Raw genomic sequence first — 15,744 nt, forward strand, 5'->3', positions numbered from 1 at the left:
TGAAATAAGACTCATACCGTTACTCTGACATTTCCTAGCTACACGATCTACTGCAGATCACCTCTCAAGCTCATTGTATCTGCATGAGCCTTACTGTGTGGAATCGTTAGGGTTACATGAGTAGAGACCCGGCTTTTATTCACTGGGCAGTGAGTTACGTACTTATTGTTCGTTTTTCTCTTGTTTTATCCTCACAGTAACCCCTTAAGGTAGAAAATATTGACCTCATATGACAAATGTGTAAACAGAAGCATAAACATGGTTCAGTAATTTATTCAGAGTCATACTGGGAAGGGCCCAGATCTGATTGCAAGTCCCTGATTTTGTCAACAGAGCCTGCTGCTTCATAATACAGTTTACAAAATGTCTGGATCCATACCTAACACACAGTAGGTGCTAAACTCTTTAAAAGAATTTAGAGCTTCCTTTTTTTTAGATAAATAATTGATGCTTTCATCCATGGCCTGTGCCTGTGGAGGAATATCTCGGCTTCTGCCTGGGTGAAAACACGCAAGACTCGTAGGCTTTCATCAAAAAGAAGAGCCCTACCTCTCCCATCTGTTGTCCAAAGCGTGTATTTTCCGTATCTTTTGCAAAACTGCAACTGGAGACGTCCTGTCCCTTATAAAAATCCCTTATGTAAGCGTGCCTGTTACGTAAGTAACCATGACACACACACACTTCCTCAAATCCGGTACAAAGGAATAGTTTCTACAAACCTATATATTTTCTTCTGTAAGGGGTAACTACATAACCCATGACATTTTCTTCCTTCCCTTAGCTTTCTAGTTTCAACCTAATTGCCCATTGTTGATGATTAGGCTGCTCAGGTCCCAGTGACATACTTCTTTTAATTGGTCTTTATTTTCAGTTGGTCCATATGGATTATTTTTTATTGCTGTTATTTTAGGAGCTATGTTACATTCAGCGTCAACACTGTAAAACTTTTAGGAATGCTATAAACATTTATTTGTGTATTTACTGATCCTGGATCCTTTTCCAAGGGGAAAGAATGAAAAAGTCTCTGTTCATGTTCTTTGTGTCCCAGAGGACAGTGTGGTCCTGAAATAAGTGGATTCCAATGGCAGGATAATGGGGCTATGTGAAGGGAAAGTCTTAGCTTGTGCTCTCACCCTCCCAAGTTAACCTTCTCTAATTCTTCATGGAAGTGGAGCTTCCCTTTGTTCTCATACTCTTACCATGGAGCCACTGAGTCTGTTGCAATGAAGTGAAACCTTATGCTTAGGTTATCATCAGATATCATAAAGTTCACAGGAAACTGTCTCTGAAGAAATGATCTGAGAAGAAAGAATCCTTATGCTCCTGTACATTTGGAGCTCCTGAGTGTGGAAGGATTAAGTCTGTGGGAGAATTAACAAGACTGACTTGTAAAAATTGTTTGACACCCCTGACTGCTGCCTATCTCCTGCCAACTCACACTAAAGCCTAAGAATGTTCTTTGGAGCCCGGCTGCACCTGAAGAGGGCTCTGCCAGGGATTGGCTAAGAAAGTATGAAGCATACCTAGACCCTGGGGTGAAGCAAACTGGACTTTTGTTTCAAAGAGAAACTAATCATTCTCAAAGGAAACCATTTATTTAGTCTTTTTCAGACTTAACTGCACTGCATGGGACACTTACTGTACTGCTGTATCCCTCTGTAGAATTTTGAGGAATGAATACATCCGTGAGTCAGGAGGCATGGAACCCACTCATGGTGCATCCATAAAGTGCTGCTCTCTGTGCATTTCAGGACCTGAATGTCCTGTGTAATTGTGTATCCTTCCAGGAGTATACAGTGCCCATCCTCTCCCTCATCCATCCTGTCTCCTCTGAAGGCAAGGAAGTAGGGTGCTTCAGGCTCATGCCGAAAATCACTAGCAATGGCTCCTATGATTGGAGAAGTGGGAAGAAGGCGGGTGACTCAGCTTTTCAAAAACTGATTGTGACTCTCTGAAATGGCCTGCACTTGGTGGTATATTGCCATATAGTTGCACTCAAGGGATTTCATCCCTCAGTTTTTAGCATCTGATGAGACATGGAGAAACCAGTGTCTACAGTTTTATATCTTTCATTCTCACTAAAACCCACAGCTTTCCTGGGTTTGGGCATCATTCTGACTTCTCCAGCCAGCACACAGGGAACATATATCTTGCAGAAGGCATTGCAGTGTGTCAGGGCATGCTTCAGCTGAAGAAATAAAGTTTCTGTTAATGACTCCCACCAGGAGAGCCATGAATTTCAGACTATCTGATGAAAAGGTAATTGTCTAATGAAGAAATGAAATGGAAATAACACTCCAACTTACTACAGGAGAGCATGGTTGGTAGATAGGGGGATATATTAGAAAGTGGTTATGATAAATTATTGTCCTTTATTTGAGATTTAAATGCCAGCATCATTACCTTTAAAGTTATTCGTGTGCATAAATTAAGCCACTGCCTTGAACTGGTCTTTAACATACTTATTAAAGTACAATAGATTTTGCAGTAGTTGGAAAGGATTGCAGTGCCTCTCTTTGTTCATGGAAAGTCAAGAATAAACAGCATAGCTTTGGAGTCATGCCTGGGTTTGAATCCTAGCTCTACCACTTAATGGTTTTTTGTTTTTTTTTACATTGGACAAATTACTTAACCTCTCAGAGACTCAGTTTTCCTCTGGTAAAATAAGGATGAGATTCTAATGAACTTTAAATAAGGTAAGGAATATGAAGTACCTGACACACATTAGATACACAGTAAATATGAGTTACCTTCCCTAATCATCTATGAATTCTGTAGTTTCAAAAACCAAATCCAGAGTCTTTGGTACTTCACTCAAGACCATGAGAATAGCCCAGTTATAGATACCCCAGTGATGTCTAAGGGAATAAAGAACCCCAGTTTCATGCCGAATGAGAAAAGAATTCTCAAAGTGACATCCTGAAAGTATGAATGAGCTTTCTCTTTGTAGGGGAGAGGACAGCTTTAACAGGCCTTGTTAGCCATGGCAGCCTGGGAAGTCACTTTCCAGCATCAGCTGTGGGAACATCTCCCTCCTCGACTCTGCCTAACTCTCCCTACAGAGTCCAGGGTCAACTCGGACACTGTGATCCGCCTTTTGGAGAAATCGCTCTTTTTTGTGATGGCATCACTTTCCCTCTCTGGATGGAGCCTCAGTGGGGCTTTCAGGATAGCAGTTGGAAGTAAATTCAGCTCAGAGCAGCCTACAGTATGTTACTGGCTAGGGGAGGTTTCACAGGTGGAAATCATATCTCTCCTTCCCTTTTAACCACTTTTTCCTCCTCAGAATTGAAATAAGCAAAAGAATTCACCATCCCAAGAGACCAATGGTACAGAAACGAATGAATGGAATAAAATTGTGTTTCCTGATTGACTAAGACTACTGACTCATCAAGATAATTTACCTCTGCAGTCAGATTTGCGCAAGGGGACTTCACTTTTCTCTCAGCTAAGATGAGTTCCAGGGTATTTGTTTGTTTATAAAAACACAACCCACTGTGACTCAGACCTTTCCAGCCTCAGTGTTATGTGGACAAAGATCCAAGGAGTAGCTGAGGAAGAGCAACACTTTTCTGTCTTTGGATCCTCTCTCATTCCAAATGCCTAAATATTTGTACTTGTATTATAATAGCAAACTCTGCAGCGCCTGGACCTGTGCAAGTGCAGAGTGTCACTGTTTCCAGTTGCCTCATTATTCGTTAGAAGGGACTAAATTCCGCAGGAGTACATCCTGAGGTTAGTTGAAGATGTGCAGCATATGATTAAGTGGACTTTTAAAAAATCTAGTTATCAGATTTGGAATGGCCTTTCCGAGCTTCCTGAGCCCTTCAGGTGGGCCTGAGCCTCTAAACCAGGGGACGGTTTTTTTTCTTCGGACTGGCAGAGATAAGAACCACTGGCCTCTCTCTGTGGATGGTTTCTAGAATTACTCAGAGTTCCTCAAATCATAAAAAGTACTTGAGGCTGCTCTTAGAAAAGCTCTCTGAAACAAGTTTGATTTTTCATTCTATAGTGTCGCATCATTTCTGCCAGTTGTTCTAAAAGGGTCAAATACATTAAACATTTTTAAATGTGCATATTTTTCAATACTATGTTTTAATAAAGAGAGTAGATTTTAAATCACTTTTTGGATTCAGCCCTCCATTATGATTTCCCATATATTTAATGTTTTTAATATTGTAAAAGGTGTAATGTTCTTACAGTGTCCTGGTAAATTTTTCTGCTGTCAGCCTAATAATTAAGGTTCCTGGAGTTGAAAAAAAAACAAACCAAAAACAGTAGCAATTGATATGGGTTACAGTGTGTGAGGCACTCTTCTATTGTTCCATGTAGATTCATTGATTTAAAACTCATAGCAGTCTTAAGAGGTAGACATTATTCCTGTTTGACAGACTAGGTAACTTGAGTCTACAAAGGTAAGTTACTTTCCCGAGGTCACACAGTGACAGAGCCAGAACTAGAGCCCAGGCAGCCTGGTTCCAGAAACCCATTAACCTCTACAATAAACTGCCTCTTAAGTGGTACACAGGACATAACTTATTTATTTCATTAAAGTCAAAAGGATAATAATGGTCCTTTACAAATAACTCTCTTTATAGCATCCCTGTGGGCACCACTGTGCTCATTTCACAGATGAGGAAGTTGAGCCTCTAGTAAAATCATGGGTCCAGGTTCATGCAGCAGGTAAGGAGTTGGGATTTGAACCAAGTCCTGTGTGATACCAAGGCCCCTCTGACCTCTCTGTGCTACCTCATTGCAGCTCAGTTGAAAGGATTTGCATCTTGTTTAAATGTGGGGTACAAAACCCTTCCTAAATGATTAGGAAGCCTTGAAAGGCTTCACAAGGGTGAAGATTACTTTCTCTGCATGGGAGGAGATTTATAAAACACAGTATGCAAAAGCAATCCCACAATTCCATCATTTTCCAATTTCAAATTCTTCATGCTACTCATATTTAAAATGAGCATACTTCATCAGATGACCTTTTACAGTGGGAATATTATGTGAAATGGGCTCTCTTATCCAAATAGTCTTCCCATTACATTGCTGTAAGCACTTGCTAAGTATATACTTCATATCCAGTAATTATCAACAGTTGCCCTTTCATTTCTAGATAATATTAGTCTCAACTCTGTTCTCTACTGTACAAGCTTTAAAAATAGGCCCACCCAGCCAGGCACAGTGTCTCACGCCTATAATGCCAGGACTTTGGGAGGCCAAGGCGGGCAGATCACAAGATCAGGAGATCGAGACCATCCTGGCCAACATGGTGAAACCCTGTCTCTACTAAAATGTAAAACATTAGCTGGGGGTTGTGGTGTGTGCCTGCAGTCCTCCTTGGGAGACAGGCAGGGGAATCACTTGAACCCAGGAGGTGGAGGTTGCAGTGAGCCAAGATTGTGCCACTGTACTCCAGTCTGGCAACAGAGCAAGGCTCCATCTCGAAGAAGAAAAAAAGAAAAAGGCCGAGCCTATGATTTCAATTTACTTATAACTTTTCTTAGCAAGTGTTCCAAAGAAATGTCTACTTGGAGCCCAGTCTCTTAGAGAAAAGGTGGGAAAAGACAGTGTTTTTCACCACGAAGGCATATTGCCCCTCCTGGTGGTTATTTTCAATGGTAATGAACAAGCCAAGCAGGAGAAATTCTCCCAGCCATATTTCCTCTGGAGGGCATTGTCAGCTACAACTAAAGTTCAGAGCTCAGCTTCTATTGGTATGAGAGCCCTGCTGCAGATGAAGAGCATCCCCATGAAAGCCGCTCTTTGTCTTCAGTGGCCGAGCGTCAGGCCAGTATAGAAACCAACAGGGAACCCTGAGAGGACGGGAGAGAGGACACAAGAGTCACGATTCAACAGTGGCAGGTTTGTCCCAGTTTGTATAATTCTTAGAACGTTAAAGAACTTTGGAGTTTGTATTTTTATCCAGCAAGGATCTGAATACTTTTAAAGACAATTTTCTGATGTAGCATTTGAGTTATTTCCTGGTGTTCCTCAATTCACAAATATCTTTTAGAATTTGTTCAAGTAGGCCAGGTGACTCAAACCTGTAATCCCAGCACTGTGGGAGGCCAAGGTGGGAGGGTCACTTGAGGCCAGGAGTTCAAGACCAGCCTGGCCAACATGGTGAAATCCCATCTCTACTAAAAATAGAAAAATTATCTGGGCAGTGATGTGTGCCTGTACTCTAAGCTACTTAGAGGGCTGTGGTGAAAGGATCACTTGAACCCAGAAGGCAAAGGATGCAGTGAGTCAAGATCATGCCATTGTACTCCAGCCTGGGTGAGAGAGTAAAACTCTGTCAAAAAAAAAATTTTTTTTTGCTCAAGTAACTATAGGGATATTTTCCAGAGGTTAAACTAATGCAAAAAAAGTTTATGCAGGAAAGATTGTTTTTTATAATTTTTATAATTATTATTTGCTTTCAGATTGTTTTTAATGGTAAAATAAATCAAAACTGAGACAATTACTGTAAGCTTTGCTGAATTTTAATATCATAGATATTTTTTTCATAACAGACTTGAACAGAAGGAAGAAAAGATCCTGGGACCTGATTATCTAAACTCCGTAAAATGAGCTACGAGTCCTCAGTGTCCTCAAATCGAGAAATTTGGAAGATCTCAAACCTATACATTCTTCAACTTTGGCTCAGTTTTGTTTTGTTTTTAAATAATTTTACCTAGAAGCACCATAAGGAGAAGCTTGTTCCTCTTTCTCAGTGGTAAAGCAAGACATTAAAGTTATAAAAAAAAGAGTCTAAGGCCACCTCTGACTATTTGCCAATATGTGTTGAATACATTATATGCAGCGGCACTCTCGCTGTGCAGGTGGTCCAAGCCTGATGCTCCTGTCCAGCTTTATTGCCTCACCGTATCTCCCTCATCCAGCCCTCATTAACCTTCACATTCCAGCCTTACAAAGCTCCAGCCACTCTTCAGCTATGTTAGACTCCTCTTGCTTCTTCCTTTCTCATTTATCTAGTGAGCCTTTTATTCTCCAAGTCTCAGCTTGTTCCATGCTCCCAGATTCCCAGCATCTTCCTTTCCCTCTAGAAGGCAACATATACACACCTTCATTCCACTATTTATCATGTTATATTGTATTTAAATGTCCATTTCCCACCAGACCACAGGCTTCTTGAGAGCACAAACGGGGTCTTCTGTCGGATCCCCAGCCCCAGGTATAGTATCTGGTGCAGAGAGGAGCCTCATTACTGCTTGTGGAAGAGTGGGAGGGAATGCAATATGGCTTTGTCATTTACTCAAAACAATTAGAGGGAGCTACCTAATCTTTTTTTATTAATTAAAAAGAGCATAGTGGTTTCACCATTTAAAAATTCACCACTTAGTTTAGACCCATTACAGGTAGAGTATCCCTTATTTGAAATTCTTGGGACGAAAAGTGTTTTAGGTTTTAGACTTTTTGGGTTTGGGAATATTTGCATATATATAATATGATACCTTGGGAATGGGACTCAACTCTAAACATAAAATTCCTTTATATTTCATAAATACCTTACATACATGGCCTGAGGGTAATTTTATACAAAATGTTGAATAATTTTGTTCATGAAACAAAACGTTGATTTTTTTTAATCGTGAGCCATCACATGAGGTTGAGTATGAAGTTTTTCACTTGTGGCATCATGTCAGTGCTCAAAATGTTTCAGATGCTCTAGAGAGCATTTCAGATTTTGGATTTTTAGGTTAGGGATGCTCAACCTGAACTAGACTAACAGTAACCACTGAAAACATTAAATAGTTCTAAACTGAGATTATAAATATTACATAGCAAAGATACATGTACAAAATTTATAAATAACTCATATCATGTGGGGATTTTTTGAAATTACCTTTTCACAGCATATTACACAGCCATTAAAATTAAGTTTCTAATGAATATTGTATGACACAATGAAACGTTTGTGATGTGATTAATAGAACAAGCTACAAAAACCTATTCAAACTTACCCCAGTTTGAATAAAAAATATGTATGTGTATAACTCTTTACAAAAGGAGTGTGTGTGAATATATATATTTGGAAGCATTTTTATGGAGTTATATTTTTTCTTTTTGTATTCATTTATTTGAGACAGAGTCTCGTTCTGTCGCCCAGGCTGGAATGCAGTGGCATGATCTCAGCTCACCTCAGCCTCCATCTCGGGTTCAAGCGCTCTTTCCACCTCAGTCCCCTAAGTAGCTGGGAGTACAGGTGCATGCCACCATGCCCATCTAATTTTTGTATTTTTAGTAGAGACAGAGTTTCACTATGCTAGCTAGGCTGGATTCCTGAGCTCAAGCAATTTATCCACCTTGGCATTCCAAAGTGCTGGGATTATAGGCATAAGCCACCTCACCTGGCATTTTTATATACTTTCCTGTATAAATTGTGACCATTTATAATAAATACATATTACTTGTGTAATTAAGAAACAAGATATCTTTTTATCATTCGCCAGAGACCCTATTTTAATACCTAACTTCTTCCCTTTCGTTGCTCTCTTTCTAATAGAAATGTAAACCCAATAGGGGAAGGGTGGGTGGTTATAATTATTAATATTTACTTTTAGAATTTCCAGAATAAGATGATATGAGATAGGAAAGCATAAAGGTGATTTTCCTTACTACTTTAAGTCAGGAAATGATAAATCATCCTATGAAAGAGATATGAAGAAAGTTTTTTTAAACATCAATGCACAGTATTGCTGGCAATGTGTTTTCCTGCTTATCTGAAATAATAAAGTTCTTTAAAACAAATAAGCAAACTATGCAGCATAGTTTTTTGGGTGGTGGTGGTGGTGGTGGTGGTTTTGAGACAGAGTGTGCATTTGTTGCCCAGATTGGAGTGCGGTGACACGATCTCAGCTTACTGGCACAACCTTTGCTTCCAGGGTTCAAGCAGTCCTTTTGCCTCAGTCTCCCAAGTAGCTGAAATTACAGGCATGCACCACCACGCCTGCCTAATTTTATACTTGTAGTAGAGACAGGGTTTCTCCATGTTGGTCAGGCTGGTTTCAAACTCCTGACCTCAGGTCATATGCCCGCCATGGCCTTCCAAAGTGCTGGGATTACAGGCGTGAGCCACTGTGCCCAGCCTGTGTAATGACTAGATGGCCTTGCCATTCTTTGATGGCTTCTCTATCCAACACTAGAAGAGCCTAATCTTTTTGAGAAAGTAGAAGGCAGGAAGATCTTTGGGCACTTACAACTGAACAGACATACACGCCAGCTACCTCGGAATAGCTACACCAGCAAAAGCAGTCTGTCCATTACTTCAGACACCAGACCACAGTCTGAACACATATTCAGCTGGTTAAGTTTTTGTTATTTCTCATTCTTATTAGCTTGAGCGTTTCCCCTGAGACTCATCTCAAATCAAGCCTGGTGTCTGCCCACTTGCCAACTGAGGAATTCATTTCGCATTGCTCATCTCACATGGGGAAAGCAAAGTTGCATTTCAAATGCAGTAGTACCTCCAGATCTCTTGGGTACCCATCATACCTCCCTACCTCCCCCAGAGGGCTCTGAGCCTTTCTCAGCCTGGCAGGTGCCTCCAGAGTTCCACAGCCACCTTCCTGTTCTTTCCTCACCAGGCCGGATACCCAGAGCAGTGGCTTCCATCAACCAGCACCTCCTGAGATCAGATGACGTGGTAAGCTGCTGCCTGGACCTCGGAGTGCCCAGCATCTCATTCCGCATCAATGGGCAGCCCGTGCAGGGGATGTTTGAGAACTTCAACACAGACGGGCTCTTCTTCCCTGTAATGAGCTTTTCAGCAGGTGTCAAGTAAGTTATTACTGTGATTTCATGGAAAGTAGCAGTTACCCCACCTCCACACCACCACTGTGAGCTTTGGAGCCAGCAGTCTCCTTCAGGGCTTCAGCACTGGGCACCAAGTTTCCCAGAACAGTGATAGTGCAAAGGCGAGAGCCATCCAAAGTCATTTGCTTCATCTCTACTGGTAGAACCTCCTCCAGGAGTTATATTATGTGTTCAGATAAACAGTAAGATTAATAGGATGAATCCTGTATAGAAAAATAATAATCATAAAAGTATTACATGCTCAGTATAAGAAAAACTTCAAAGACTTAGTTATAAATAATACAGTAAAAATCACCTGTGATTCCAATGGTTAGCTATAATCTCTATTAATACTTTGGCATATTTTTCAAGTCTTTTTTTTCTACAAATATGGGTCTATTTTTTAATTGGTATCACCCTGAATATGAAGTTTGTATCTTGATTATCTTTTATTCAGCAATAAATAATGAGCCTTTTCCTGAGTCATTGAGTATCCTCAAAATGATTTTATGGCCATATAATATCCCTTTATTTGGCTGTTTTGTAATACAGCCATTACTCTGCTGTTATAAGTCTATGCCAATTTCATTTTTATTGTTGTAAATTCTTATGAATATCCTGAAGCAACTCTGTGTGTGTTTCTGTTTTGTTCCTCCTTGAAATTGGTCAAAATACATGAACCCTTTAAAGTCTACATTTATAATTATGTTGCCAAATTGATTTTGAGAAAAATTCTATGAACAGTTGAGAATTCCTTAACAACAACTTTAGAATTTAAAAAGCTCTGAAAACCGTAAATGTGTTCATAACTCATTTTGTAGTAAAATCTAACCTGAACTCATTTTGTGGCAAAACTCTCATCAGCAGAAATGAGGCTGTTTTCAGTCTTTGATTTATTCTACTTATTGTGAATATTTATATGTTTAACTGCAGAAATATTAATGTGTTTGATTCTGATGTACTGCCCCTCATCTGGCTGCACGTTATGCTTAATATAACATGTACCTTTTTAAAAAAAATTCTAACGAATTCAAAAGTCTGAAGCACATCTCTAATGATTTCAGATAAAGGATTTGGCCTTGCAGTATTATTTAAAGCAACATATGGGAAGAATGTCCACCTGATCAGATCCTCATTAAATTTTACTGTTATTGGTAGTTTTAAATATTTGCTGATTTGGAAAAATAGTACCTTGGAGTATTTATTTTTTTATTACTAATGTGGTTAAACATTTTTTATGTTTAATTTTATGTACTTTTGTCAACACAATATTTTTGCTAACTTGGTGTTCTCAGCCTTTCTGATATTTATTTTTTGGTAGGTATCTTACATATTTGTGTATATTGACTTTATGTATGTAATTTATTTACATATAATTTTGTATTTATTAAGGCTTTTAAACTATTTTTATTGACTTCAAATGTTTCTCCCAGTTTCTGATTTATCCTTTAACACTTGAGTTTTCCTCTTGTTTTTTGTTTTTCTGTTTCACAAAAGGAACGTAAGTCAAAGAAAATACCAGAAACCCATAATAGTACCACCCAGAGATAATCATATTAGCTTTTTAAATACACAGTTAAATATTGTTCATTGAGTTGGGCTCATGCTATGCATGCTGCTTTCCTATTTAATATTGCTAACTATTTCTCTGCCTCTTTCCTTGTACCAGTTGGATGCTATTTTTAATGATTTTAACCACGTTATACATTTTAATGTCTGTAAGGCAAAACCCCACAATAACCCTTCCCTGAACTTTTCTCAGCCTTTCTTCATCCCTGTATTTTAAAGACATCGCAGTCCATTGAGCAGGAGACTGGAGTCAACATAGAATCATGGAAGCCCCTGGAAAGGGTCATGACAGGAGGAGAGTTGTGGGAAGTAGGAGCTGAGATCTGGGATCACAAAGAAACCGTTTCAGGGATCCAAATCCAAGTGATGGGATTTTCAGGGAGAAACCACTCTTTTAGGCCTCAGCACCTCATGTAGACTAGTAAACCAAGATGTGTTCATATGTTTACAAAGGAGTTTGGTTCTGTTTCAGTTATATAAACTATTTAGAAGTAAAGAATTGTCTTTTTTGAATGGTACTCAACCTTTGGAATTTGGGTCAGATGTGTAAATATACACAAGCATATATACAAACATACTCATATAAATGGATATAACCTCAACACCAATATATAATTTTAATATATATTGGTATTATTTGAGGTTCTTGTAACAAATGGAGAACCAGTAGAGTAAAGCTTTACTGAGGTTGAAAATCTTCTCATCACAGATTCAAGCCAGGGAATCTCACAGTATCTGCAAACACTGTATCCTAAGAGTTGAAAGTTGTTCTGTGCTGAGGATATTTCATCCCATTTCTTTCTTTTTAAATATGTGAGGATACCACATATTGCTATCCTCACTGATATCCCTAAGGAGCATATGGGAAAACAGGAAGTGTTGTTGACAAGAGAGGCACTGTAAACTTACAAAAAGCTGATTGGAGCAAAGGCCTTCTGGAGGAGAGAAAGTACCTTCTAGCCCTATTTTCCATCTTCCTCACTCCATTCCTTAGGAATAAAGAGAACGAATAGAAATCTAAATACAACACAACAGTGTTAGGGTCACCCACCCTTTGATCCAGGGCCTTCCTTGAAGAAACAAGGTGACTCTGAGCAGTCAGTTCCTAGGACTGCATTTGCCTGTGTAGTTAGGGGCCTTGGTCACCTACTATTAATATTCCTCCCATTTTTACTTGTTTTGCCCATGTCTCACTCATTGTTTTTTACTTATTTTCAAAGGGAGTAAACCTATTTCACAAGCATGTCATCTGAAAAAAACTACTTAGATGAATTTAGATCTATGGAGAAGGGATCTTCTCCAGTCTACTGGCTAACGGACTTTTCCACGTTTTTTGTTTAGAGAACAGAACTTCTGCTCTCAAATGTTGCATAATGATTCTTAATCATTAGTTCATCCTTCCCATCTCCCTCAGAATGATATAGGATTCTTGTGTCTGTGATTTTTTTTAAGAGGTAGTGAGGGGATTTTTTTTTTTTTTTTTTTGAATCCTCTCTTGATAAGAGCTGCAGTTAGCAGGTGAAAAAGTAGTTGACTGAAAGGTATCCACATGTAGAAGACATTTCTAGCATCTGGTGTCTAGGTCAGCAGATCATGCAGCCTCCTGAGTGCACAGACGAAAGAGAAGCAAAGTTGCAAGAGAAGAAAAATGAGATGACTAATCATTCAGGAGGCACAACTGCTGAGGAAATTTAAGAAACTGAAGGGTCCAGATGTGTCGACTTGAAAAATCAACAGCTTAGCTCTGAGAGCTTTTTGCTTATAGCAGCTGAACAGGTGGTAGGCTAAAAAGCAGTGTCAGTAGGGTGTGCAGGTGGGCTTTAAGTCACTTAAGCTTCCTGGCTCTCAGATAACTATCTGTTCTGATATATTCCTGGCTTCGGGTCTTACAGCATGTGGTGATTTGAAAAGCAGTGGAATCACAGGGCCCTGCATAGTTGGGAAATACATTTTACTGAAATGCATCTAGTATTTCACATGATGACCTTGGTCAGGGTCAGTGCAGTACCTGTACTGGGGACTAGCCAGTTGCTCATAAATCAGAATGAACCAGTTGGCTCCTCTACAACACAAATGTTACACTTATATCAACTGGTGAAGTATGATTTGGTGCTGAAACCCAGTAGTTCTTCTCTGTACTACTTTAGTCCAGTTGAGTGAAGAGCTAGAAAGAGAAACCACAATGTGAATTCCAAGTTAATTAAGGTATCTTATTGAAAATAAATGTGTTTTATAATGAAATTGAAAAGAAATTATTGTTTCATCCAGTACTGTAGAACACTTGCCTGGTTTTTATAGCATCTCTCCCAGCAAGATGCAAGGTGTTATGCCCATCTAGAGAGAGATTCTTCTCCCATCATAGAAGTCTTCAGAGTTGTTTCTCATATTTATTTTTAACTTCTGTATGGCTTCTAAATTCGATTTCTCTTTCACGGTCCTGTTTCCTCCTGTTTAATGGTCTTTACTAAGATCCTTGTCTTAATTGTTTAAATAATTTTTACACTTATAAGCTATGTTGTTAATAATACCTGATTAGGATGTCCCTGCCAGCCATCACTGAAGAGCAAAGCCACATGAAGAGCAAAAATCTTTTTCAATTAGATTTACCCACAGTGAAATCAGAGTTAGCATTAGTAATTACTGACAAAACCCACAAATCAATGTCATAGCCTCTTTTCTTTTAATGAATATGCCTCCATAATTTTCTTCTCAGTGTGGTTTGTTTATAGACAGTATTATTAGTGTAGTAGGCCCCCAGTGTAACAACCCTATTCATTATAGAATAGAATTTGGAATGAGGTATATGTACCTTGTAGCCCACTAAAAAGATTGAATTACTTAGATGCCAGGAAGCTCTTATTAAAGTTTATCTTATATATGCCCCACAAATGGCATCAGGGCATGAGTTAGAGAGCATTATGCAGAAAGCCATAGTATATAGTGAAATTTAGGTGCTAATTTTCTTTGCAGAAAATTAATGAGTTAGTTATCATAGTAGAATATATTTTATGGCTATAGTTAAACTCTCATAAATCTATTTAATCATCTTACATAACTCTTTTGCCAGCTTTAATTTCTAAAAATAACCATATCCAAAGATAGTCTTTGTGGTTGCTGTTTGTTTTTTGTTGGTATTCTCCAGACTTGGCTAAAATTCAGGTAAGCAACAGCTTAGCTATTTCCAGCTTGCTGTGGTCAATGCTGTGGAAATTATTGCTGAGATAAATATACTTCTGCAGAGGACATGACGAGCACTGGCTGGATTGCCCTGAGCTTTCATCAAATACTAGCCAGAAAGAAATATGAATGTGGGAATGTCCATAACTCAGATTGTTCTCCAGTCTTAGCGATACAGGCTAAAGATGCAATTATGAATCGTGACTTACGAGTTGAATTCAGGTCAGCAAAAGCGGCTAATTCTTTCTCCTCTTAACCACAGCTTGTATCCTTTTCTTCTGTGAAACGTTATCCCTGCTCTCTGGGAAGAATTCAATAGCAGATAACAATAATGAGATATCTAAGACTAAAGTGATTTTACACATTTGCTAGCAAGCTCTGAATAAAAATACGATAGCCCAATGAAAGGAGAGTTAGTTACCTCTTTGAGCACAGCACAACTTTGTTATAATTTTTACCATCCTTTTTATTAATGGATCAATCTTTCAAATCTTCGAATTTGTAGTAGGTAGTCCCATCTCCTGCAAATCTCAAAGACGAAGTTGAAAATGCTGGCAGAGGTTTTTCAGTATAATTTGTCCTGTGTTTCCAAAATCAGTCAAGTAAATAAAAATTTCCCCTACCTAGCCCAAAACTTCACTTCTCCCAGGCAGCTCTTACTGAAGCTGTTGCTCATCTTTGAGGTGAAAGAATCTAAGGGCACAGTCGCTTACTATAAACACTTTAGGAAAGAAAAAAATCTTTGAGAGCTGATGGAACATCTGAGTTATAGGAAGAACCCCAGAAAATGATTCAAGTGCTGTAGTGGAAAGGATTAAATTGATTAATGAATTTGATTTTTAAAATCCATTAATGTAGAGAAAAACCTGAGGATAAAGAGAAACTAATTATAATGAAATCAATTTTTAAAATATTTTTTTTTATTTTAAATTTAACATTTTGGGGATGCTGGGTGATTCCATGGAACTCAAGGAGCCAGGGAAGAAAACATGTAGAGAAGGGAGATTTACATTCCAATTGGACATTTCTCGTTTGTGAATGAGGCAAAGGATTTAAGATAAACAGTAAGTGCCAGGTAACACATTTACTGACAGACGTGGACTAGGTAGGTTTGACTTTGTTGTTTCTTCTTCTACACCCGTAACTCTATGCTCTGGACTTCTTGCCCTGGAGAAGTTCTCGGGTAGGTCCTGTAGCTTT

At 38.8% G+C, this 15,744-nt stretch overlaps 1 protein-coding gene across 16 annotated transcripts in view; it reads left to right on the forward strand.

The window, feature by feature from the left end:
- The window catches only part of RYR3 (ryanodine receptor 3), a 572,638-nt gene that overhangs the window by 312,334 nt on the left and 244,560 nt on the right, over positions 1-15,744 (forward strand). For 14 of the 16 annotated variants that reach the window (XR_013521058.1, XM_054240576.2, XM_054240580.2 and 11 more), the window contains one exon: positions 9,591-9,783. Coding sequence is in view for 15 of the 16 variants with exons in the window: in XM_054240576.2 (XP_054096551.1) it covers positions 9,591-9,783 (193 nt within the window). In the remaining variant the exon portion in view is untranslated. Of the gene's footprint in view, positions 1-5,765; positions 5,863-9,590; positions 9,784-15,744 lie in introns of those variants that run through there. The other 2 variants (XM_035259928.3, XM_078334418.1) reach the window with 1 other exon arrangement.

This window comes from Callithrix jacchus, chromosome 8 (genome assembly GCF_049354715.1).
Source record: "Callithrix jacchus isolate 240 chromosome 8, calJac240_pri, whole genome shotgun sequence".
NCBI lineage: Eukaryota > Metazoa > Chordata > Mammalia > Primates > Cebidae > Callithrix > Callithrix jacchus.